The 25566-nt window shown below is 29.9% G+C and overlaps 3 protein-coding genes across 4 annotated transcripts; 2 read left to right on the top strand and 1 right to left on the bottom strand.

Annotated features, from left to right (window-relative positions):
• Positions 1-1126: 1126 nt before the first annotated feature.
• LOC121230719 (staphylococcal-like nuclease CAN2) lies at positions 1127-3417 on the top strand. The gene is made up of 9 exons (XM_041116026.1): positions 1127-1464; positions 1634-1689; positions 1762-1876; positions 1974-2069; positions 2157-2344; positions 2439-2495; positions 2564-2723; positions 2811-2879; positions 3166-3417. The coding sequence occupies exons 1-9, from the start codon at positions 1339-1341 to the stop codon at positions 3262-3264; spliced, it is 966 nt and encodes a 321-aa protein (XP_040971960.1). The 5' UTR covers positions 1127-1338; the 3' UTR covers positions 3265-3417.
• LOC107900539 (uncharacterized) lies at positions 3383-5370 on the bottom strand. Its single transcript, XM_016826163.2, has 4 exons — positions 4769-5370; positions 4052-4121; positions 3882-3973; positions 3383-3714 (listed from the first exon to the last, which is right to left on the bottom strand). The coding sequence occupies exons 1-3, from the start codon at positions 5117-5119 to the stop codon at positions 3921-3923; spliced, it is 474 nt and encodes a 157-aa protein (XP_016681652.2). The 5' UTR covers positions 5120-5370; the 3' UTR covers positions 3383-3714; positions 3882-3920.
• Positions 5371-10179: 4809 nt separating this feature from the next.
• Positions 10180-11592, top strand: LOC107900219 (protein LURP-one-related 14). 2 transcript variants are annotated; one of them, XM_016825912.2, is made up of 4 exons: positions 10180-10314; positions 10538-10844; positions 10928-11122; positions 11207-11592. In XM_016825912.2, the coding sequence occupies exons 2-4, from the start codon at positions 10632-10634 to the stop codon at positions 11333-11335; spliced, it is 537 nt and encodes a 178-aa protein (XP_016681401.2). In that variant the 5' UTR covers positions 10180-10314; positions 10538-10631; the 3' UTR covers positions 11336-11592. The 2 variants fall into 2 exon arrangements, with proteins under 2 accessions (XP_016681401.2, XP_016681400.2); XM_016825911.2 differs by having other exon boundaries at positions 10191-10314; positions 10907-11122.
• Positions 11593-25566: the final 13974 nt, after the last annotated feature.

Raw genomic sequence — 25566 nt, 5'->3', positions numbered from 1 at the left:
AATGATAGGGTTTAGACAAAAATATAAGCTCAAAAAATGAGTTTGGACAAAAAATAATACTCGTTTTCTAAACAAGTTAGGCCTCAAGTAGGATTTTTTTGCTTGAGCCCGTCCTAACCCGAATCAGTTGTTTGTTGCCATTTCGTTGTTGTTTTACTACTATTTCACTATTATATTACTACTATTTTGCTATTATTGTTCGGATATTGTACAACTCTTATTTTACTATTAATTTTGCTACTATTTTAGAAGCACTTGTTTGCTAAGTTGAAGCTATCTTAGTGTTATTTTGAGTATAATTTTTTTTTAAAAATATATTTTCAATTTGTTGGGAAACATTAATTTTATTGTTTTTAGTTATTTCATATATTATATTTTTTAAATTTTTTTATATAAAAAATAATCTTAACAAAATTAATATCGGCAGACCAAGTCGAACTCAGGTTTAGCATTTTTAATCTGAGTTGAACTTGAGTAGAATTTTAAACTTATTTTCTGGGTTGAACTTGAACCTAAAAACTAACTTAAAATTTTGTATCGATCCAGCCAAATGCGGCTCATGATTAGTTCTAGCTTACTACTATGTTCAAATGCTAGATATAAATACCCAACTATATCTTCATCCTGCATATCTACACTCTTTGAAGATTTATCATCTCAAACTAGCTTGATTTCCTATTCAATCTTCACCCATTGCCGACGTATTACTTGTTAGCACGTATAAGAAGCTTGAAATGGTTATCAATGGCCGTTGTAGCTTTTAACAAGTAATCTGACTAAGGTTTTTTCTTCATGGAAGCTCTTGGCATTGTCCATGGAGATTGGGGATAAGAGAAAGCTAGCTTATTACTTGTTAGTTGTGATTGAAATTTTCACAAATTTTATTGTAGAAATATTATATACATATAACACAACCACATATATTTCATATGCATACATTAGTACTTAATTGAAAAAAAAAATCCAGAACTTATGCATGAATTAAAATTTTTTTTGTATTAGAAATTAAAACCACATGTAGCACAACCAGCCCATGAGCTTGGACCGGGCTTTACGCCGAGCAATATCTCATACGCAAACGTTACTTACAACATACGACAAAAAAAAAATGGTTGACTTTCGAGTTTAACCGCGTATGGCTCATAGATCTTCATCTTCATAGTAAAACAAAAAAACCGAACAAATAGTTAATCATTATCCACCAATCATACCTCGCCACGTTTCCATCAATGACCTTAGTCGTTCCTTTGTTAAAGGCTCCCTCCCTCCCGTCATGAATCTCTGCTACGTTCAAAACAGGAAAAGAAAAAAGAAGATTAGATTTGATAGAATTTGAAGATGGGGAATGCTCTGAGATTGTTGTATAGCCATTGCTGCAAGCCAACCACAGCTGGTGACTCCCAAGGCAAGGATGGAGTTTCAGCTCTTTCCCATGATCTCTTCCAATTTGATATCACCTCTCAGGTATCTTTTTTTCTCTCATGTTTTTCATTACCTTAAAAGTGAATTTTAATGGTTTAGGGTGATGAACCCATAATTGAGATATGACAGCCTAATTGGCTAAAAAATAAAATCTGGGTTAGTTTGATTTTCATCATTCACCTTTATTTGTATTTCCAAATTTTGTTTTTAGGTTCCTGAAGGGCTAAGTTATCACGTCGTTTCATCCAAGAAAGCTCAGGCTAACTGGTAAGTAATTTAACAGTATTATTTACGAACAATTTTGAACAATTACGATGTGGCTCTGGTCTGTCTGAAAAGGTATAGAAAGCTATTAGATGCTTGGAGAGAAGCAAAACCACCACCAAAAACACCTGAGGAAGCTTCAAGCCTTGTCATTCAGACACTGAAGAGACACCAAAAGGCAGATGTTAAGGTAGAATGATGCAGCAAACACCATTAAATCTTACAAGTCCAATTAGTTTAAAATTGGGAAATGAATCCATTGTTTGTTCTTTTTTAACTGTTTTTAGGGATTATTAGCGTACTATGGTCTTCCTCAGCAGTCTTCTGCCAGCGCCACAACATCATTGCCTCAAGGAGTTAAGTTTGAATTGCAGACTTTACCAGTAAGTATTCTGTGTCTTTCTTGAAACTTCAAGTCTTTGTTTCTCAGCAATATAGCTTCAAACTAACTTTCTCTTTGATTAAATTAGGTGGACACCAAAGCAGTACCTGATGGAGATACCATAACAGTGTATGTAAGTACTACAGATCCCAGGGAATCATTGAATGTACCTCGAGATGTCCAATCGGCAGCTGATCAAAGATCGAGAGCCCGTGCTGCCAAGAACTATACAAAAGCTGATGAGCTTCACAAGAAAATTATTGATTCAGGATACAGGTTCAAACTCTTTAATCTCCCATAGACGATCAGATTCAGTTGAGTGATTCATATATAATGGTAACTAATAATCCATTTTCTTTAACAATTCCAGGGTCTTAAATCTTCAGAATCAAGAGATCCTTGCTCGAAAGTATCGAATCCGGCTAAGGTAACATTAGTCCATTCTTGAAAGTCTATCTTCCGTCAGCTAAATATCATGACAGTGCAATGAAACAGGGGAATCGATGCACCAGAGAGTTCGATGCCATACGGTAAAGAAGCAAAAGAAGAGTTGGTTAAGCTTGTTCAGGGGAAATGTTTACGAGTTCTTGTCTATGATGAAGACCAATATGGCCGCTGTGTTGGTGATATATACTGCGATGGCAAATTTGTTCAGGTTTTTTTCTTCATATATAACATTCTTCTCCCGGTTTACCTCATAAGAACAAGTTCAGATTTTTCTAATAATCTTGTTTCCAAACAGGAAGTAATGCTGAAAAAGGGGCTCGCATGGCATTACTCAGCTTACGACCAACGCGTAGAGCTTGCAACTGTAAGTAACCAACTGTAACAATCCAGGGTTTCAGATGTCTTCCCACGTCGAAATTCAGCTATCAATGTCACCACTAGTTTTTGTTTACATCAAAGGTATCGTTTTCTTTAAGTACCTACCTGCCTCTTAAGGATTCAAAGAGAGTCCTTGCCCATATAGGTGCTTACAGAGGACGGTACATTGACGGCATGAGAGAGACGTCTTGAGACCCGGTTGTTAAACCATTTCTGTCTGTTAAAATCATAGTCTGTGAATTCTGAACATCATGTATTTGTATAAAAACTAGTGGGAAAAACAGGCTCGAGCGAAGAGAGTTGGTTTATGGGCTACATCAAATCCTGAGAAGCCATGGGAATGGAGGAAAGACAAACGACAAGGCAGATGACACAGTCCCTCCCTCATAGAAGAGGTGACCATCTATCTAAACCAGCATAAAGAAATAAAGGGTTACCCTAATTAATTTGTTGCAAATTGTAAAAAATTTGATCAAACATTAAACAAAGTGTTCTAACTTTATATCAATTTTTGTTTTATTTTATGAATATGATTCTTACAAATCTATGATACTCTTCTGCATCAATAGGTGAAGTTCATCTAATAGAAATACTTAAACAAACATCTAAAAGCCAACAACCTGTGATCTCAATAGCAAAATATAAAAACACTTTGTGAAATAAAGATGTTAAAGAAATGACAAAAAAAATAGGGGATCATCTCTCCATTGGCAAGGAAATGCAGCTAGTTAAAGAGGCATGACTTAGAATACATTGCAGAAGGTAAAACGGATAGAGTAGCTTGGTATTCAACACTGTATACGTTCCTGATACTGTAAGATCTGCAATTATATTCAATATTATCGGTATTAATCAAAAAAAGGATTACTATTTCATGCACAAGAAACTTCGGGAACTAATATGTATATAACATATGGCATTTTGGAAAAATCTGCAAATTCGTAATGCAGAGGTAAAGAAGCATATTAACAATCAATAAACAACTTACATATTTGTGGATGATTTTAAAACGAATACAGGTCAAAACTTATTCTGCATCATCCCTCAATTCATCAGAATCGGAGTCACTAGCATTATAACCTGAAGGAAACCGAAGAAAGATCGTTTTAGAAAGCAGAAACAACCCTACTTTCACAAAAGCACACACACAGAGAGTACCTGGATGCTTATCACTAACTTTCCATACTGAAGATCTGCTCCTTGAAGCTTTACTAATCCAAGCACGCCCCTAATTTCAGAAGAAACGATTAGTGAGCTAATACCGTCATGATTCCGGAGTTCACAACAAGTGCACAATACATGAAAGTATCCGAACAATAAAGCATCATAAATGTCAGCAAGGAAGAGTAGTCTATTAGCAAATTAAACATTTGAAAACACCATGGAGACCTTTCAGGTATCATTAAGCACCAATAGAGAAACAAATTCAGTAACATGAAGCACCTTTTTCTTGTAGAGAAATGCAAGAGGTTTGATAGAGGGTCAGTAAAGTTTCGGATTTCAATGAGTGAAAATAGTTTATCAATAGAAGAAATATAAAAAACATAGAGAGATTTATGATACATTTGAGACCGTTAGTAATCACACATCATAAAACTAAAGAGTCCCAATAAATCATACAGGCAAGAAAAACAACAAAAAAATGAAAAATGAATCAAATTAGCCCTTTTAAAGCATGTGTAAGACAATTGCTATATCACAAAAGAACTAAATCCATGAAAAGTTTCAAGAAAACAAAGAACAGCAAGGAAAAAAATTACCAACATGAAAAGCAACAAAATGCATCAGATTACCCCTTTTTTAAGCATTTACAACTACAAGAAACATAAAAGTTGATTCCATAAACCAAATTTAATAATAATAAAAAGATAGGACCTTTTGAACATCTTTAGGAACACCATAGCCATTGCAATACATCTGTCCAACAAGGACTTGCATGTTGGTATCACCAGCCTTGGCCTCCTTAAGAGCCTCTTGAAACCATCCCTTTACCAACTCGGAAACCACCTGAGCCAGCGGAATCCGGTCGTCGTTACCCCAGGTATCCATTGCTTTCAGCTTGACTCGCGCTGAGTTGACTCGGACCCCACTTGGCCCCGCCTTTTCGCGGCAAGAAACTCTGTTTCTCGATGCGGGTTTTACGTGTTTTGCTGTATGAAGTTTGTCTGATGGGACTGCTTTTGCAAAGTCTTGCCCTTCCGTCGTACAAACAATTGATTTTCCCATAAAACAATGTAAACAATGTTTCAAACACAGAGTTCCCTTTCTCTTTTCAAAAAAAAATAAAAAAAAATCTAAATTCAGATAGTTTTTAGAACAAAAAATCAAGGAATTGAGGAATAGAGAGGATAGAAGAAATGGGTTTACTTTTTTTAGCGCTTTTGTTTTGGATTATTTGGTGCTTTCTTTTTCCTCATCTGGTTTTCAAGGTGACTATTTCCATGAGAAACGTACCAAAGAATTTTAGATCTTTCACTTTTCCAAAAGTTAAAATTTTACAAAAGGTGCCTGTAATATGCATTTTTGACAGATTTAATCCCTTAACTATAATTATAAGTTCAATCTTTTTCAGTAGGTTTTGTCAAATAATTTTCCCCCACTTATATTTCCAAACATGTTGCTATTTTTGTAAAGTTAGCCAAATATTACACATTTTCCCCTTTTTAATATATTAAAATTTGTCTAATTATACAAAAAAGGTAAAGTATTTTATGTTATGTCATTACATGTTAAAGGAAAATGCCATATCAAATTATTTGATGGAATTAACAAAAAATTTGCTCATAAATGAGAATATACATTTCAAAAAATAAAGGGATTAAATTTCTAATAGCAGAAGGAATTGAAATATCAAATTATAGAAGATGACTAAATTGGAAACAAATGCATAGTATAAGGACTTTATATAGAATTTGACCTTTCCAAAATGTCATTTTTTAAAAATGTGCTCAAATATCCTTCTAATAAATAAAAATGAAACTTCTCATTATAAATAATTAAAATTTAAGTCGTATTATTTTTTTCTTTAGGAAGATAAATATTTGGTTAAAACTTGACAATTTTAAAATGTTTGAAATTTTTATGCCCTTTGATAATAATAATATGAGAAAAAAAAATTATTATATATATATTACAATAGTTAGACGTAAAATAAAAAATATTTCGTATGGATTTAAACTTCAAATTAGAAAGATGAATAATAACTATGGTAAAAAATAAGTCTTCTTTAAAAATAAGCGAAATTTTTTCTCACTTTATGCTAAATATAAGTAATAGGAATGACTAAATAGTACCAATTGAATTAACTAACAAATAGTTAGGTGTAATGCTAAGCTATATTGCACTCTCAAGAGAAGGACTTAGGTTCAAACCTTGAAGATGATATTTTTGGGAGGGACAACTACGAATAACTAAATATAAATCATAAAACGAACATAAGAAATATCAAATATTGTGGGTTATTTTAAACAATGTCAAATTTTAAATGGCTAGCAATAAATACAAAATATTTGGAATAAATTATATTATTAAATATAATTTTTTTAAAATAAATATTATATAAAAAGTTAATTAATTTAAATCATTTTATATTAATTCTCTTAAATTGATCATGAAATTTTGATACTCTGCCTTCTACATGTGATAAATTTTCATTTGATGCATTCCTGAATTATCCACGTCTTCATAACTTCATCAATTCTCAATAATGCTTGGAATAAATTAGAAAAACAATGAAAAAATAGAGGAAAAAAAACAAATGAAACATATTTAAAAAATTAAATTATTAATAATTGAATTTTTTTCAATAATTTATTTAAAAAAGAACCTAAATTTATAATGGTATCACTTTTATCTATGATCTATTATTGATATATTTAAAATTTTATTATAAAGGGTTTTAATATTAATTCAACTATATTTAATTATTTTAAAATAAACAAAAATAATAATTTTATATAAAAGTAATTTAATTTAAAATTTTAATTATATCATTTACACATGAAAATATTGTATATGATAATGCAATTTTGAATTAAAATGCATTTTATTAATTTTGTTTATTTTTTATATAAATGATATAATAAAAAGAAAATTTTTGGTATATTATTAACAATAAGTAGGTTGGAGTGATGACAAGTGAATGTAGGATATTTGTAATAAAAAAAATGAGTGTAAGATATAATAAAAAATAATATATATATATATATATAAAAGACATGCAGTAATTTTTTAACTCACACTTGTGAAATTAAAAAATTGTAGTATGAATATACCAAATATCAACCCTTATAATAAATAATAGTAATAAAAAGATACAACTTACCGAACTTAAACAATAAAAACAACTTTGTAAAATAAATAAATGACCGGTTTAACGTCATTCTATTAAGAATAAATATGCATCGTTGAAATTTTATTAAGAAAAAGCCTGCAAAATAAAATTTTAATAAAGGAAAAGAGTACATAATATTTTTTTTATTTTTATTGTTAGTTATCTTGTTAAAAGTTTTTATCGGGAAAATCTAATGAGAAAATAAAAAAAATACTTTAATTTTTGTAGGGTTAGGTTTGAATTACCCTACTTAATATATAGGTTAGGTTTAAATAATATGTCAAGTTTTTAATTCGATATAAATAAAACTTAAATAAAGATAATATATAAAAATTCTCTATCTAGATTTAGGTCTAAATTTAGGCATGGACAATTCTAAAATATGAGACATTGAATTTTTTTACCACCCACGTAGTAGAGAGGGTAACATGCTTACACTTAATTAACATTGTGTTATATGAACTTGTTCATTTTTCTAATTTAGTATTTGAAGTTTTTCACTAACTTAATATTTTTTTTCTTTGAATAACTCCTGCTCTTTACTAAAATAATAAAAAAAAATAAGACAACATTCAATTAGACCTGCTTATGAGCTAGGCCGTCTAGTTTACTCGAAAAGTGAGAGGATTTTGGTAAAAATATAGGTTTGAGAAATAAATTTGAGCAAAACAATAAAGCCTGCTTAAAAAATGAGCCAAGCCTCGGGTAAGAATTTTTTAGCCCGGCCCCAGCTTGAATATGTAAAAAATAACTGCATTTTTTTTTGCTGTTTTTTTACTTTTTTTTCTATTTTTTTACTATTTTACTATTATTTCACTTATGTTAATGTTTTTTTAAATTTATTTTCAATTTTTTTAGAAATATTTATTCAAATAGTTTTAATGTTTTTGATGTATTATATTTTTTTAAAAAAATTATATAAAAAATAATATAAAAATTAATACAAGTTGAAACCAAATTTTAATATTTTTATCCAAGTCAAATTTGAACAAAAATTTAGACTCATTTTTTGGACTGAATCAAATCTAAACTTAACAAATAGGCTTAAAATTTTAATTAAACTCAACTCAAACTCAACTCAGCTCATAATCACCTCTATACCCAACCATCAACTACAGCAGCTGAAGAGGCGCATTAAAACAGAAACCCACACCACCCACCTTTTCAAAACAGGCAAACAAACACAAAACCACCAAAATAATACATTCATTTAAATTAACAACAAATAAATTTAGCAACCATCATATAAAATGGTTTAAATTTTTTAACGTTATAAAAGTGTGATGATTTGTTAATTTTATTTTAAAATGTTTACTTGCACATAATAATACATTCATTTAAAACATGTGTTGAGCATATTAGTAAAATATATTATATTTTAAAAAAATTGTAGATTCAAATATTAGAATTACCATTATTAAAAACAACAACTATAAACTCTCAATTAGAGTTATTCATAAGCTGAGCCAAATAAAAATTTTAGGTGCATTTTCTAATCTCGAGCCCGGCCTAAAAAATGGGATTAAAAATTTTCCCAAGCCTGGCCCATTTGTATTAAAATTTTTATACTATTTTTATGTAAAAATAAATTTTAAAAAATCAAATATACTAAAAAACATTAAAATACATATTTCCCAACAAATGGAAGAAAATAAAAAAAATATCTGAATAACATTAAGATAAGTGTAATTTAGTAAGAAAATACTTTTAAAATAGTAGTAAAATTAATAAAAAAAATAAGAGTTATATAATATCCAAATAATGTCACAAAATAGTAGCAATATAATAACAAAATGATAGCAAAATAATGAAAAATAGTGGCAAAATAGTAAAAAAATAGCAGCCATTTTTTTTTTTGCAAAGTAAGGTCGGGCTTGAGGTAAAAAAAAAAAACTTACCCAAAGCCTAACCCATTAGGAAAGCAGGCATTTTTTTTATACAAAACTATTTTTTAAGCTTATATTTTAGTCCAAATCCTCTGCTCTTCAAACGCACCTTCAAACCGAGCTGAGCCATAGACAAATCTACTCAATATAGACCACAAAACAGAAAAAAAAATACATGACAGTGATAATCTTATAATTAAATTTAATTTCATAAATCCAGATGATCAATTTCGTAAAAAAGAAATACACAAAATACTCGTGGGATCCATCACACCGTAGGCGTGATAAGATCAAAAGGATGAAGCTTTAAACAATAATAATAATAATCTCAAAACTAATAACTAAAGTGGTTTCTAGACATGTTTATGAGTTAGGCTCGAATGCCTGTTTAAAATTTGAGAGGATTTAATTAAAAATATTAGATTTGAAAAATGGGTATGAATAAAAAAAATTAGGCCTGTTTAAAATATGGGTTAGACTCGGGCTTGAATATTCAAGGCCCCGAGCTTGGCCCGGCCCGTTTTAAGTTTATAATATTTTATATTATGTTAGTTTAATATATTATGTAATTTAATACACATTAAAAAACACTAAATATATAATACTACTTTAATGTAAACATTAAATTAATGTGAAGATGATTATATAAAAAATATTAAATATTGAAATAAAATAAATATTTTTAAAAAAAAATTAAAAATGATATGATGGACCTAAAATGAGCTTGGATTAACCTTTTAAAAATATGGGCGAATTTGAGTAAAATTTTATGCCTAAATATTGGGCCGGGCCAAGCTTGAGTAAATATAAAGTATATTAATATCATATTTAGACCTGAACTAAACCCGACTCGACCCATGAACACCCCTAGCCGTTTCCTTCTAATTTATAAAGATATTTTTATCTTTTAGGATTTTTTTTAAACCAAAAAGGAAAATCTTAAAAGCTACTAATATTTTTTTTCCATGCAGGCCTAGATAATGGGTGTGTTAATAAAACTAAGTGAATTAGCATCACGAGTTAAATACCCAATAATAAATGGTTTTAAATATAATTATTTTTTTACTCTCCTATCTTAAGAATTACTGTTCATAAGTTTTCTTCACCCGAATTTTGTTTCTTTTAAACAAAAATTTAATTTGCTTTTCCCCCCTCTTTAATAAGTTTTCTTCACTTTCATTCGAAACTTGGATTATCCAAAGGTATGCTTTTATTCACCCATTTTCAACTTCTTAATTAGATTCTAAGATTTTACGCTTGGAATGTAATTTTTCATTTCAAAAGCCTTGTTTTCCACGTTAAAGAGGTCAAATTCATGAAAGAAAACAGCTTTATGGGTACTTTTTTTTTTTTTTTTTGGTTTATGTATATATGTCATGCCAATTTTGCCTTGTTTCCCATATTTAAAAGAAATTCATTTTCCAGGAAAACGAAATAAAGGTTACAACTTCCCAGTGTTTCTCTTTATGAGTTTCCAGTTTAGTTTGTGAATAGATTCAGAAACAAGGCGAGTGATGAAATGATTAAGGTTGTCGGGGATCGGTTCTGTGTCCCTTACACAATGGAACTCCTCGTCAAGAAGAAAATACAATCATTTTCCAATTCACACTACGATGTCTTCGATACCACTGGAAATATTCTGCTACAAGTCGACGGCGGTATTTGGAACTTGCAGAAGAAAAGGGTTATGAAAGATCCTGCAGGCTTACCTGTCGTCACTCTGCGGGAAAAGGTTGGTATGAATTTGTAATTATTGTTTTAATTGAAATGAGTAATGATGGGAAGATTTTTCAGCAAGCAATATCGTGGAAACAGGAATGGCAAATGCATGAAGGAGAAAGTAGGCATTGTCTGTGCAGTGTGAAACGATCGGGTGGTTTTAATATAAAAAGCAATCTGGATGTTCACTTAGCAAGCCCTTATAAAGATGCTGCCTGTGATTTTCGTGTCACCGGAAGTCTTGCTTCCCTTTCTATCAAAGTCCGGAGAGGCAATTCTATCATTGCTGAGGTATACAATATATGCTCTTTCATTAATGTGGATAATGAATGGATATGGAACATTTTATGATTGATTTGCACTTGGAAAATGCAGGTTACGCACAGTTACACATGGGGAAGCTATAAGGGCAAAGAATGTTTCAAAATAAAAGTTTATCCAGAGGTGGACTATGCCTTCATTGTAGCTTTGCTGGTGATTATGCAGGAAAACGACAATGCATAATCTTCCATCCTCAGATTTTCCTGTTTTAACTTTCTCTCTTACCTTCTATCAACTTTCTTTCTCTTGTTGTGTAATTATGCTCATCATCATACCATTATAAATATTAGGTTATGTTAGATGATTATAGGTGAATGGTAAAAATATGAAGTTATAAAATCACGATCATAATACAATCCATTATCATTTAAAAGAAACAGTGTATTAGTATTCGTTATTTTCTTTCAATAAAAAAGTCCTAGTCACTCAATTTTTTCAAATTAAATCCTTATTTCATATGTGGCAGCGGCCATTATATTCAACATTTTTTTGTAATTTTATTTTGTTTTCAATTTCAAACCACATTATCGTAGTTTTGTCTCCAGTTTCGTAATTTTTATTTTGTCTAGTCTATTATCTTTGAAAGCATATATTGTTTCATTTTTATTTTTAATTTTTAGTCAAATTCTGGTGTGTATAGAGATTTTTCAATATAAGGGCACCATTAAATTTAATAGGAACCGTTCTTAAAGGGTTTTATCATTATAAAGTATAGTAATGATGATAGATTTGAGATAACGATAGGCTATCTAAGATTTAAATCTTTTGTGCATCACTGATGCGGACGTGGTGGATTTCTTGAGATTTTTAGTAGTATTTTCTTGGTTGTTCGGTGTTCATCGTCAATTTGATTTGATGATGGTCAGGCTAGGATGCAAATTTTAGCGATTTAATCAAGTTGATACATCTCCAATCTGTTTCTAAATTATTCCAGTGTTGCAGTTACTATGAATTTGTCCTCTTTTTTGAAATTATTTAAAAGACATGGAATTTATGTATTAGTTTGTAGTGATTTATTTATGGTCTGTATTATATGTCATATTTTTGTATTATTATTGTTCATAGTTTCTATTAATAATAGTATTTTCTTAAAAGAAAGAAATGATATATTAGTGTTTTCTCACTAATCCATGCCACCAACTCAATTAAAGTGATAACGTATTTTCATCTGAATTTTTTTTATTAAACTTTTTATTATTAAATTTAACAATTCATCGTTAAATTCTAATATTTTTTATTAAGGTAGCATTAATAGCAACGAGTCAATTAATTTTACTTATATCACATTTTACATTTATCTCTTATATATTTTATTAATAAATAATTTAAATTTTATATAAAAATTTAAAAGCTAAAAAATTTAAAAAAATATTTAAAGTTTAAAAATATAAAAAAATAAAATAATTAAATTCACTTTTTTTTTCTTTTACTCAAAAGCATTTTTTTTTATATTTCTCACTTTAATGACAAATTGGTGCCTAAACACTTTATCCACTTTTCCATATTGGTACCTAAAAAACTGTTAAAGTGGTATTTAAATTACTTTTTTTTCCTTATATTGGTACCTTTGTCAATTAATTGTTTGTTGACGATGATCAACAATGATGTGGCTCAATTATTAGGAATGTTCAAATAGTTTGTTTGATTATTACTGGAATCAAATTATCATTAATCAAATTAATCAAAGTTTCCAAACTCTTAATCGTAAACAAAATTAAAATTTTTCAAAAATTATTAACCAAACCAAATTAATTTTAGCCAATTCGATCAATTAACCCAAACTTATAACAATTTCTTTTTCAAACAAATTTAAAACAAGCCAAAATCAACAAATAACACAACAGCAACACTAAGGGCTAGTTCTGCATTGCTTTTCAAAAGCACTTCTGACTTCAAAAGCACTTTTAGAAGAAAAGCTGTGCAGAACAAGCTGCTTTTGGCTGAAATTTTTAGCTTTTTAGAAGTGTTTTTGAAAAACACTTCTGAAAAGGAGAAGCTAAAATTTTTAGCTTTTCCTCTCCCAAAAGCACTTTTAGTGCTTAATTACTTTTTCACCCCTCCAATAACATAGTATTTTCTCTTTTTTTTTCTTGGTACTTAATTACAAATGTGTTAAAATCATTAATTAAAAATAAAAAAAATATTTTTTAAAATACTAAATACAAATATTTAATAGTTATATTTAAATATTTAAAATATAGTTCATATATTCTAATTAAATTTTATAAATAATTAATATTTATTGCTTAAAAATATTTAAAATTTATATTTTATATATTTAAATATTAACAAGAAGTTATAATAATTTTTTTATATTCGTACTAAAATATAATAATATTAACTAATTTAAATATTATTTAAATGCATATTTGTTACTTGATAATAACATGACTAAAATGGACATTTTATTTCTCAAAAGCACTTTTTGACAGCAATGCTAAACACTCAAATTTTAAACCAAACTTTTCAAAAGTACTTTTAAAAAGCATTGCCAAACTAGCCCTAAATTAAAAACCTTACATTACATTAAATATATAATAATAAATATTACATTAAAAATAATATTCATGACAACACTAAATTAAAAACATAATTAGCGTTCACTCAACGTACATATCAAAGTAATTATTACAATTTTAATGATAGCACAAACACAAGATAGAAGCAAAGCTAACATCAAATTGCAACATCAATCACAAAGTTACACAAAATAAAAGAAAGGTCTGATTTGTGATTATATTTCAAAATGAAAAGGAAAAGGAAAAGATATATACGTTGAAGGCTTAAAACAAAAGGTTGTTGAACTTGAAGAGAATGAAGAAGGGGAAATGTGGTTAATATATTGGGCTTATAGATATATTATATATGTGGGACTTACATAATATATATATATGAGCTTACAAACATATAATATGTTATTAATTTAGTTTAATGGGTTAATAATGTTAATTACATGTTTTTAGACCGAATTAATTGATAATTAAACTTTCGTAAATTTTTTAATCGAACCCAATCAAATTAATTTCAGTGGTTAGTTGATTAATCAAACAAATTTGGTTCATAGAGTAATTTAGTTTTAACTAAAGTACACACATAGAGATATGCAGAATAAAAAGTCACATAAGCACCGAGCATTCACTAGTGATGATGAATCAACTTTTAATCTCACTTTTTTTAAAAAATTTATATATATATATATTAAACTATTTGATACGATCCACCTCAAAAGATGAGTCGAGTCGTATTTACATTGCCCGATCGTCTACGAGAAAGTATGGTTCAATTAAATGGATATCTAACTAAATCAATGAAATAGGCTGAACTGGGATTAAAAGATCAAAAATAAAATGGCTAATTGGAAAGTGAAAATATTTGGTTATCAAATAAGTGGTAAAAGTTGATTATGTTTTGGATATGGTAAAAGGATGGAAAGAAACCGTTCAAGAAGCAAGCAAGAACCAACACTAATTAGTGTCGACCCAATACTTATATGCTTTTGAAAAGGTTTGTAAATTCGAACAAACCCTCGACCCACTATCAAGAAAGATAGGAACCTCGGTATAGGGTTCGAACGCCACACTTGCGAAAGTGATAAGTTCGGGAAAAGCAAAGAACGGGTTGACGCCACTAGCTTTGTAGATAAGCCAACAAGCCTTTGAACAAAATTGGAGAAAAGTATTTCTCACCAAATGAGCAGAATTTCATTAAAATGTCCAAACGTTCTTAAAAAATGGCTGGTTACACATATTTATAGGTATAGAAAAACTAGCTGAATAGTCACATCTTAATGTGCTAATTAAAACTGAAATTAAACTCAAGTCTCTTGGCATTCTTGTAACAATTAACTCCATCCTTGAATTCACTTTAATTCAGCTGAATAAATATCTTTGATTGCTTAAAAAATGTCTCTTGAGATGTTCCTTGGCTAGCCGAAAAGACACCAGCTAGTTAATAGTGTTTTGAATGCTTGTTTTAATATTTGAAAGAACAAAATTAGCTGGTAGGTGAAGAGGTTGCTGTCGAATTTAAAAGGGTGTTAAAATGCTCCTTAAAACTCCTTAATTGATGTATGAAACCTCCTTTGTAACAGCCCCTTCCTTTGTAATGGAAAAAAAAACCTTGAAAAGTCACTTCCATTAAGTTGTAACAGCCTTGAAATGTAACGGTTGTGAGATGAAGGGGCACCTGCAATCAACACATTAAAATAAACTTTATCAAACACAATTAATCACTAATTAAACTCAATCACATTAAATACTTGACTTCAATAAATGAACTAGAAACAAAGGCATCAATTAATGCAACAACTAGTTTAATTAAAAGAAGCAAAATTAAATAAACTTGAAATCATGCTTCAATAAATTATCCTAGTAACTAGATTAATTAAATAAGCATCTTATTAAATGAAGTTCAATAAAAACTGAAATAAATAAACTAAGATGAGTTGAATTAAAACCAGCAACTCATTTATTAAACTTAAGATGAGTTTATTAAAATTTAAATTCTACTTGCAATAAATTGCAAGTAACGTCTATGGGGTGCATCCATGCATGATTAATGGGTTCGACTTCTTGTTCTTCCCAAACTCGTTCCACGTAGCTTGTCAATATGTCTTTAAATTTCTTAGCTCGTGACCTAATAATAGACCCTTGTGGCAACTCAATGGATTCGGTAGAGACATCCCGAGCTAAGGCCGTATCATTCCCCATTCTTGAAAGCGACTTGTCCTCAAGTCGGAACCTGCACCAAAAGGAGACAAATCAACAACATTAAAGCTTGCACTAACGTTATACTCACCCGATAAGTCAAGTCGATATGAATTTTCATTGATCCGTTCAATAACTTGGAATGGACCATCTCCTCGTGGTAACAACTTAGATCGTCGTTAAGCTGGAAACCGTTCTTTCTTCATATGAATCCAGACCCAATCACCGGGTTCAAAGATAACCCGTTTTCTTCCTTTTTTCGCCCTTTGAACGTAACTCTCAGTTTGGGCTTCAATATTAGCTCACACTTTTTGGTGGAGCTCCTTAACGTATTCGACCTTTTTCTTAACATCTACATGCACAAACTGATTGTTAGGCAATGGCAATAAATCAAGGGGAGTTAATGGATTAAAGCCATAAACTACTTCAAAGGGAGAAAACTTAGTAGCAATATGGACGAAGCGGTTGTAAGCAAATTCGATGTGAGGTAAACATTCTTCCCATGACTTTAGATTTTTACGGACGATGGCACACAACAAAGTAGTCAATACTCGATTTACCACATCTGTTTGTCCATCCGTTTGAGGATGACAAGTGGTCGAAAATAATAGCTTCGTTCTGAGCTTTCCCCACAATGATCTCCAAAAGTGGCTTAAAAACTTTGCACAGCGATCGGACACGATCGTTATTGGAATTCCATGTAAACGAACAACTTCCTTAAAGAAGAGATTAGTTACATGAACAGCATCATCAGTCTTGACACATGCAATAAAATGAGACATTTTCGAAAATCTATCAACTACCACATATATAGAGTCTTTGCCCGTTTTTATTTTTGGTAATCCAAGGACAAAGTTCATGGATACATCCGTCCAAAGGAATTCAGGTATGGGTAGCGGCATATACAAACGATGAGGTTGAATTTTGGACTTAGCTCGTTTGTAGGTCACACAATGCTCACAGACACGTGCAACATCTCTTCATATTCGCAACCAATAAAAATGTTCTTGTAGAGTTGATAGTGTATTGCTTATACCAAAGTGTCCCATGAGGCCTCCACTATGCGCCTCTTGCATAAGCAATTCTTGAATGGAGCCTTGTGGTATGCATAACTTGCCTTCCTTAAAAAGGAAGCCCACATACCTATAAAATTTTTCAAAATATCCATTCTCACAAGTAGCAAAGATATTACCAAAGTCATTATCATTAACATACAATTCTTTCAAATAAAAAAAACCCAAGTAGCTTAGAACCAAGATAAGACAATAAAGTGTACCTCCTTGATAGGGCATCAGCCACTACGTTTTCTTTACCTTTCTTATACTTGATGACATATGGAAAGGATTCAAGATATTCAATCCACTTTGCATGATGCTTGTTTAACTTATGTTGACCCTTATTCATAAGACAAAAGATGTTTATGTAGTTAGATTTTCCTACATCTGCAGGGTCTTGTCGAGAGAGAAAATTCACTATCTTAACACCTCGTACAACAAGTGTATTCAAGTTCAAACACTCACCATTTTAGACTTCTCACTTTTGTGCCTAAGATCTAAACATCTTCCCTTTAAGTTTTTCCCTTAAAAACTTAGGAATCTTAACCAAGCAAAACACTTGATTATTACAGAAATAATGCACTCTTTAAATAAGCTCCTCACTGAACAAAATTGGTGTTCTCAACTCAGTACTTATCTTATACAAGTTCGCATACTTTATATGTGTATGGACTTGTTAACATTCTCAATTCTGACAGTTATCCTTTGAAATAAGTAAGATAAATATTACATAAAAATCTAAGATAAGTCTTCCATCACCTAAGGATATCTTTTCTTCACTAGGTATGATTCGATATTCTCCTTAGTATAAGGGATATCAATTGCTTCGATCCAATCTTAATAAGTCTTCAAGTTACCATGGACAAGTAGATTGGATATCAAGGATAGGTTGACAAGGATCCCAACCAAGTAAATCTCAACCTAAACATATATGTTACCAAGATTTGCTAATCCAAACATGACAGTTTTTCTGAGTTATCGGTGCAATAGGCAATTGGCATTTGACAAGGTACTAAAAGAAAAATGTCTCAACAATATTTTTTAATTTTTTAAGTATATATATTTTAAATTATGTATATTTAATTTTCATGTAATTAATTTATTATAAAAATGAATTTTCATTAATATATATTTAATATTTCTATATATTTTAAATATAAAATTTATTTTTATTGTGAGAATAAAAATAAATTGTATTCACTCGAATTAAAAAAAGACATTTCAACATTAACAACAATAAACAAAATTGTATTGAGTAATTTTGGCAACGATCATGTCTATTTTTTTAATACTGAAATGTTACCTTATACATTTGAAAATTATTTTAAATTAAATTTGGTGTATGAATTATCAAGTAAAAATCAAAAAATATTTTTATGGATCAAATAGTTCATGGATATATAAATGTCAAACAAGCACAAATCCTTAGTAATATATGACCAAATACAACAAATTATGATTAGCCACATACATACTCATTAAACATACTTACATTGTAACTTAATATAAGTACACATGCATTAAAATTTAAAACCATATATCAATGTAGAATGCATATATATTTGGGACAGAGTCCAAGAATTAGGATAGTCCCGTCTCTCCTAAAATGAAAATTTTTTATTTAGACTTTTCATAGGTCTTTTAAATTTTTTTAAAAATTTTAAATTAATAAAGATAAAATAACACTTTCGTCCTCCTAAAAATGTTAAAAATTTAATTTAGTCCTTTAAAAATTATAAAGATATAGACTATTAAAATGGTAAAATTACATTTTTACTATCGCAAAAATTACAATTTAATTTTAATCCCTAAAAAATTTTTTAATTTCGGTCCTGCTAAAAATATATGTGCTAATATATGAACATACAACCTAAATGTAAAATACATGAAGAAATAATAAATTTATATAATAACCAAATGTCATCATTATGCATTAACAATTTGCATGTTCTGATATTCTTAGCCATTACAATGAAATGTATACATGGAAAACTCATCCTCCAACATTTCGCATGCTGTAACCACTTTAAATACATGTATGGACTTTAAGCCAACATTAAGGGAAGTATGATATTTATTGTGGGATTTAAATTTATATCAATTAGATTAGTAAAATTTTAAATTTATTATCCAATTAAAGTTTTATTTTGATTTATTTTATATATTTTTATTTTAATATGCATAATTTATTATTTCCATCAATTTTATATATTAATAATGTTATTAATGAGTTGGTATTGTTGGAAATATATTTCTGTAAAACGAAATCGTTAGTACTATCAAGAAAAATAAATTGAACGTAAATAAATCAAATAATCATTGTGCCGTGGAAGAATCACTGGCTTTGAAGCAAATTCACCCTGACCAGTATAATCGTGTAATAAACGTCACCCCCCAGATTAACACAATATTTCAGTATTCCTATACTCGTATAAGAAGATGGAACACAATTGGTATTAATCTTCTCGAAAGGAATTGAAAAAATAGGTCGAGAAATAAAACCGAGGATTTGGTAAGAAAATTTGACTAGAAAAGATAACTGAAATGAAAACAGGCAAGCTGAGAAAAGAAGAATAAAGTTGTTGTTTTGGAATGACTTGCTATTTATATTATTTTCTGAAGGGGCAAAATGGTAAAACACGAAGTGTTACTTTCCACAAAAAGTGCAACAATCTGCAACAGTTAGAGAATTTTCTGTAACAGTCAAAGGATTTTATAAAAACACCAAGCAAGGCAACAACACATGTGCGTTGGCCTTTAGTAGAGGTGTGCATGGCCCGGCCCGTAGGCCCGCCCGAAATGTGGAAGGGTTTGGGCAAAAATTTAGGCTTGAAAAATGGGTTTGGACAAAAAAATAAGGTCCGTTTTAAAAACGGGCCGGGCCTCGAGTAAGGCATTTTTGGCTCGGACCCGGCCCGACCTGAATTCACTAAATGACCAAAAAAATCTATTTTTTTAATATTATTTTTCTTCTTATTTTCTCCCTATTTTGCTACTATTTTGTTCTTATTGTTTGGATATTGTATAAAACTTATTTTATTGTTAATTTTTTTTATTATTTTAAAGAAATTTGCTAATTTTGTTATTATTTTAGATGCATTTGCTTGTTAAATTGCATCTATTTTATTGTTATTTAAGTATACATATATTTTAAAATTTATTTTTAATTTATTGAGAAATATTTATTTTGATGTTTTTAGTATTGTTGAAGGGTTATATATATTTTAAAATTATATAAAAATAATATAAAAATTAATATGGGCGGGCCGGGCCGGGCTCGAGTTTTAACATTTTTATTCGGGCCGGGCTTAGGCAAAATTTTAGACCCATATTTTGAACTAGGCCAAGCCTAGCAAATAGACCTAAATTTTTAGTTAGGCTTGGCCCAAACCCAACCCATGCACACCTCTAACATTTAGCCCCAATTACTCTATAAAGGTAAAAGACAATGCTATGTTTAAACCCTTTTAAAAGTTTTTTCTCAACCTATGTGGGATTATTTATTTTGCATTACCAACATATGTTATGAGTCAACTCGACCTTAACTCACAATGGATGAAAAAATTATGATAATTAATTGTAATGCATTTAATATTGTTTATCTGATATATTTATGTGTTTAAATTTCGTTTTACTCATAATTTAATCTAATTTTTTATTTAAAATCGTATATACTTCATGTGTTATTATAATCATTTAGTTCCAAACCATATGTTTCATTGTTTAATAAGTGTAGTATTTTAGTATTGTTTATGTGATATATTTATTTTTAAATTTTATTTTATCATAATTTAATATATTTTTTATTTTAATATCGTACATATGTCACGAGTAATAATTATTTAATTTCAAATCATATATTTTATTATTTATTAAATATTATTTTTAACACATATTTATACTTTAAATTTATAATTTTCATATAAATACACGTGTGGTAGTATTTTTAAAATAATAATAATTATATATGTTGCACGACTTAGAATCTATTTATATAATATCACACACATATATAAGAGTTATCATAACCTTAGCTGTAGAAGTCTCACATATGTATCATATACAAAATATTATATTTAATATACATAGAAAAATTTATCCTTTAATCTCCAAGGCTCCAACAGCATGAATTAAAATAGAATTTTTTTTTCTCTTTTCTTTATTTTATTATTTCATAATAAAAAAATAAACGATAATGCTCATATTATTAATAATAAGTAATAAACTAAGAATAAAATATAAACAGACTTCAAAGGAACAATTAAAACCATAAAACTCAGACGAAATATTGTGATTATACCCACCACCATTATCACACCACTAGTTGTTGCCATGGTCACGAAAGCTATTGCCATTCCCTTTTGGCGTATGAGTTTAGATCCTTAAAAAAAAAAAAATCTGGAAAGTCAAACACACTCCAGCACAAAAGAAGGGTCCAATATTAGAGTGAAAACTGGAACTACGTCCAGCAACGGAACCAGGATATTAATCTTAAGGGGTTAAGTTAAAATTAGATGTGCAAAAAATATTTTTGGGAGGAGTTTACTTATATTTTTTGGAGGACTATGATATATATACAAAAAGGAGAAATTACAAAAATCTTAAACTTTGGATAGCTTACTTATATTTTTGGTAGGACCATAGTATATTTACAAAGGACTAAATTGAAAAAAAATTTAAACTTTAGTGGGGCCATGACCTCCCTGGGCCTCTACTTGGCTCCGTCGTTGCCTGCTTTCGCTCTACAACTCCTCATGCCTAACAGAAATGATGGTTAAAGTATTAAGAAGATTTTTATTTTAAGAACTTGATTGCGTATTGCCTCATCCGCTTAAAATAAATAAATTAATTTTTATATATTAGATTAAAGAGCAAATTGGTCCTTTCTAGTAAAATTTTCATCCATTTTTACTGTTAAAAATTGGTTATTGTATATCAAAATGAGGTACACATGGCACCACACGTAATTATTTGATTATTCTGTCAGCAATATTAGTTTTTAACAATAGAGATAGATGGAAATTTTACTAGAAATGACCAATGTGCTCTTTAATCTAATGTACAAGGACTAATTTATTTATTCTTTTAGCAAAGTGTCAAAATGTAATTTAACTATTAATATTGGGACCTCCATAATACTTTTACTTACATTAATCCCATGATTCACCCAAAATCTAATCCAACCATCATAAAAATCCTGGCAAGAAAGTCAAGAAAATATATTGACCCAATTTCAAAATTAGAGAAGTTTAAAGGTCAGGATAAGTTGGGTATGAGTAGAATTTATACAATATATGAATATGTTTTATGCTTTTTCAAACTCAACGTGATCTAAAATTTGGGATTTTAAATTATACTCAAGTCTACTTATATTTGCAAATGTATAATCCAAATATGTTTTATGTAACACCCCTAATCCGTATCTGTCGCCAGACTAGGGTTAAAGGCATTACCGGACAAATAGGAACATTTAACATTCATTTCGCAAACATCATAGCATCAAAGATCACACATCAACATAATGTCCCTTATTTAGGTCATCGAGACCTTAAACATACATCAGAAAAGGGTCGGGATTAAACCGAGCTCATACAAAATTTTTTCCAAAACTTAAACATTTCTCAAAGTAATACAGGTCACACGCCCGTGTGAACAGGCTGTGTGTCTCACACGGCATTAGATACGCCCGTGTGTCTAGGCCGTGTCAAAGCAGGGCATATATACTGACTTACCCACACGGCTACAAGACACGCCCGTGTGTCTTGGCCATGCTCAAGCCTGACTTACAATTGTAGGGTACCTCAAGGGACACACGGCAGTACAACATGGCCGTGTGTCGCACACTGCTGAGGCACACACCCGTGTGGACAAAAATAAGCCATTAGAAAAGCCAATTTGCCACCCATTTAAATCAAACCTACAAGCAACCAAAATCACAACATTTCTTAACCAATTCACATCTAATTCACAATCAAAACTTTAACCATTCATGTTATATCATTGCCAACCAATTCCATGCTTAATAACATTACTATTTTATGCCAAAACATAAGACAAAAACATCTCAAAACATATGGTTATTAAACCTTAATACATACCACTCAATCTCATACTATGTACCTACCAAATACTTACCAGATTGACCATTTATTTTGGCCAAACAAGAACATGTCATATACATAACTTCATCATATAACTTATACCACAATCACTCATAAACATATCCATAATCAAGCCAAATCACATGGCGAGATATATACATATTTCAAAACATATTCAAAGCACCTCTTGTAACACCCTTCGCCCGTATCCCTCACCGAAACAGGGTTCGAGGTGCTACCAGATTTAAACTCATCTATTTATATAAAACCAGACCGTAAAAATTTTTGATCAATTTTAAACTTTTCATACACACGTATATTATCCTTTAATCAGGCTTACAAGGCCCAAAATATTCATGAGGCATTATTAAATATTTACCAATATCTTAGTCTTGTATCATTTACTTACTCAACTTTACAACCCTATACATGCCATAGACTCGAAACACTAAGATTTACTTACGCCGATAGCGTAGACTTGACAATGTGATAATATCTCTGACGGCCTCCAACCCGAGCTAACCTGGCAACCCTAGGGAATATGGGAAAAGGGGAGTAAGCTTTACGCTTAGTAAGTTCATAAGAAAACAATAAGCAACTCATTAACAAGTTTTATCAATGTTTACAACATAATCACAAATTCACTACAAGTTGTCTTCCTGAGCAATAATCATTAAATTATTTATAACTGGAGCTACAAAACTCCAAATCAATTTCCGTTAATTTTCCCTGAAAATAGACTCATATATCTTCCATCTGTAAAATTTTCAGAATTTTAGGTTTGGCCAATCAATACCAGATTTTTCTTAAAGTTTCCTAGACTCATTAAGGAGTCTAAGCATCTAAATTTTATCTTATAACCATTTTTGTACAAATTATAATGATTTTCTAAAAACGGAATAGGGGACCCCGAAGTCATTTGACTCTATCCCACGCCACTTCAAATATCTCATTATCAGCAATTCTTTTGCTTACACGGTTTCTTTTATAAGAAACTAGACTCATTAAGCTTTAATTACATAATTTATTCAGCTTCTAAATCAACTTCAACAATTTATGGTGATTTTCCAAAATCACGTTACTGCTGCTATCCCAAGCAGATTTATTACAAATTTACTCTTTCACACATTCTTTGCATTCACATTATTTAAACATGTATATCACCAATCAATTTCATCACATATCTATAATTTCACTAAAGCATAATCTCAATACAATACATCATGCTCAATGATTCGCACACAACTGTTCAAATTAGCAATTATAAGATGATTCCGCACATAGTCCACCCTTATCGATAATTTACGATGGTTTTGCCCTTACTCACATATATGACATAGGCATTTTCACCTATGCTTCTCATTTCACATTCATGATTCAATTCCAATCGATCTAACATGCATAAGAATATATCACACACCTGGCCAACTTAATGCATTGAACAAATTCAATTGCCGATTTAACACAAGGTCTCATAGTCTTAGACTTTTATCAAATCACCGGCATTTAGCCTGCTAGGTTTTAAACCCGATAATATTATTCACCAGCTTAAAGCTTGCTAGGCTCAAAGCCCAAATATCACCATTATAAAGTCGTCTCATAAACAATTCATATAATATAGCATGTATACATGTTCACTTTGCTATATTTAATCATTCAATCACAATTTATAATTTCCCTTTGAATCATTCGATATTTTGCACACTAAGTGTCATTCTCAATATCTCGCACACTAAGTGCCATTCTCAATATTTCGTACACTGAGTACCATATTTGATTGCCCCGCACACTAAGTGCCACATTTTGTCGATATGTCGTCAGACATTAAAATATTCACGTATATACAATTTATACAATATTAAAGCATTAGAAACATCAATTTAACAATGCTTATTGCATACGAACTTACCTGGCTAAATTGTAGAGATACCAAAGTTTAGGGGCATTTTGGTAATTTTCTCAATTTTCTCAATTTTCCACCTGATCTTGATCTAAATTAATAATTTCATTCAGTATATTAATTTAGACATTAAAACACCTCATTTCATACAATTTGGTCATTTTTGTCATTTTTATAAAATTACTCCTAAAGTTTTACTTTTATTCATTTTAGTCCCTGAGCTCAAAACATGCAAATTAACCATTTTTAACCATAATTAAGCTTAGCCAAATGTTCATGGTATCAAAACAGTCCATAATTCACTTTATGGAAAAATTATAATTTTGCCCCTAATATTTCAACTTCTTTACAATTTAGTCCCTATATCATAAAAATGCAAATTCATGAAATTGAGTAAAATTCTACTATAGAAGAATATCACTAGTGTCTCTAGCAGCCCACACATTTCATTTATTTGACATTTTAACCACAAAGTTTTCACATTTATCAATTTAGCCCTTAATTGTCAACTTCACAAAAATTCACTTAACAAAAAGTGTTTAACTATCAACAAGGACTCACATTCTTCCATTAAACTTCAAAGCCCTATTATACTCATCAATGGGAAATATCAAACTATTCAATGGTTTTGCAAAATAGTCCCCTCATTAGA

The sequence above is a fragment of the Gossypium hirsutum genome, chromosome A06 (genome assembly GCF_007990345.1).
Source record: "Gossypium hirsutum isolate 1008001.06 chromosome A06, Gossypium_hirsutum_v2.1, whole genome shotgun sequence".
Lineage (NCBI taxonomy): Eukaryota > Viridiplantae > Streptophyta > Magnoliopsida > Malvales > Malvaceae > Gossypium > Gossypium hirsutum.
This window is presented reverse-complemented; position numbering and strand designations above follow the sequence as displayed.

Excerpts from the sequence above, each read along its gene's own strand:
- LOC107900219 (XM_016825911.2), top strand. The coding sequence starts at position 10,632 with ATGATTAAGGTTGTCGGGGATCGGTTCTGTGTCCCTTACACAATGGAA. Across the intron at positions 10,845-10,906 it reads TCGTCACTCTGCGGGAAAAG|CAAGCAATATCGTGGAAACA; the intron begins GTTGGTATGAAT and ends AAGATTTTTCAG. Across the intron at positions 11,123-11,206 it reads GCAATTCTATCATTGCTGAG|GTTACGCACAGTTACACATG; the intron begins GTATACAATATA and ends TGGAAAATGCAG.
- LOC107900539 (XM_016826163.2), bottom strand. The coding sequence starts at position 5,119 with ATGGGAAAATCAATTGTTTGTACGACGGAAGGGCAAGACTTTGCAAAA. Across the intron at positions 4,122-4,768 it reads TTCCTAAAGATGTTCAAAAG|GGGCGTGCTTGGATTAGTAA; the intron begins GTCCTATCTTTT and ends TTCTGAAATTAG. Across the intron at positions 3,974-4,051 it reads AGTTAGTGATAAGCATCCAG|GTTATAATGCTAGTGACTCC; the intron begins GTACTCTCTGTG and ends GGTTTCCTTCAG.
- LOC121230719 (XM_041116026.1), top strand. The coding sequence starts at position 1,339 with ATGGGGAATGCTCTGAGATTGTTGTATAGCCATTGCTGCAAGCCAACC. Across the intron at positions 1,877-1,973 it reads ACCAAAAGGCAGATGTTAAG|GGATTATTAGCGTACTATGG; the intron begins GTAGAATGATGC and ends AACTGTTTTTAG. Across the intron at positions 2,496-2,563 it reads AAGTATCGAATCCGGCTAAG|GGGAATCGATGCACCAGAGA; the intron begins GTAACATTAGTC and ends GCAATGAAACAG.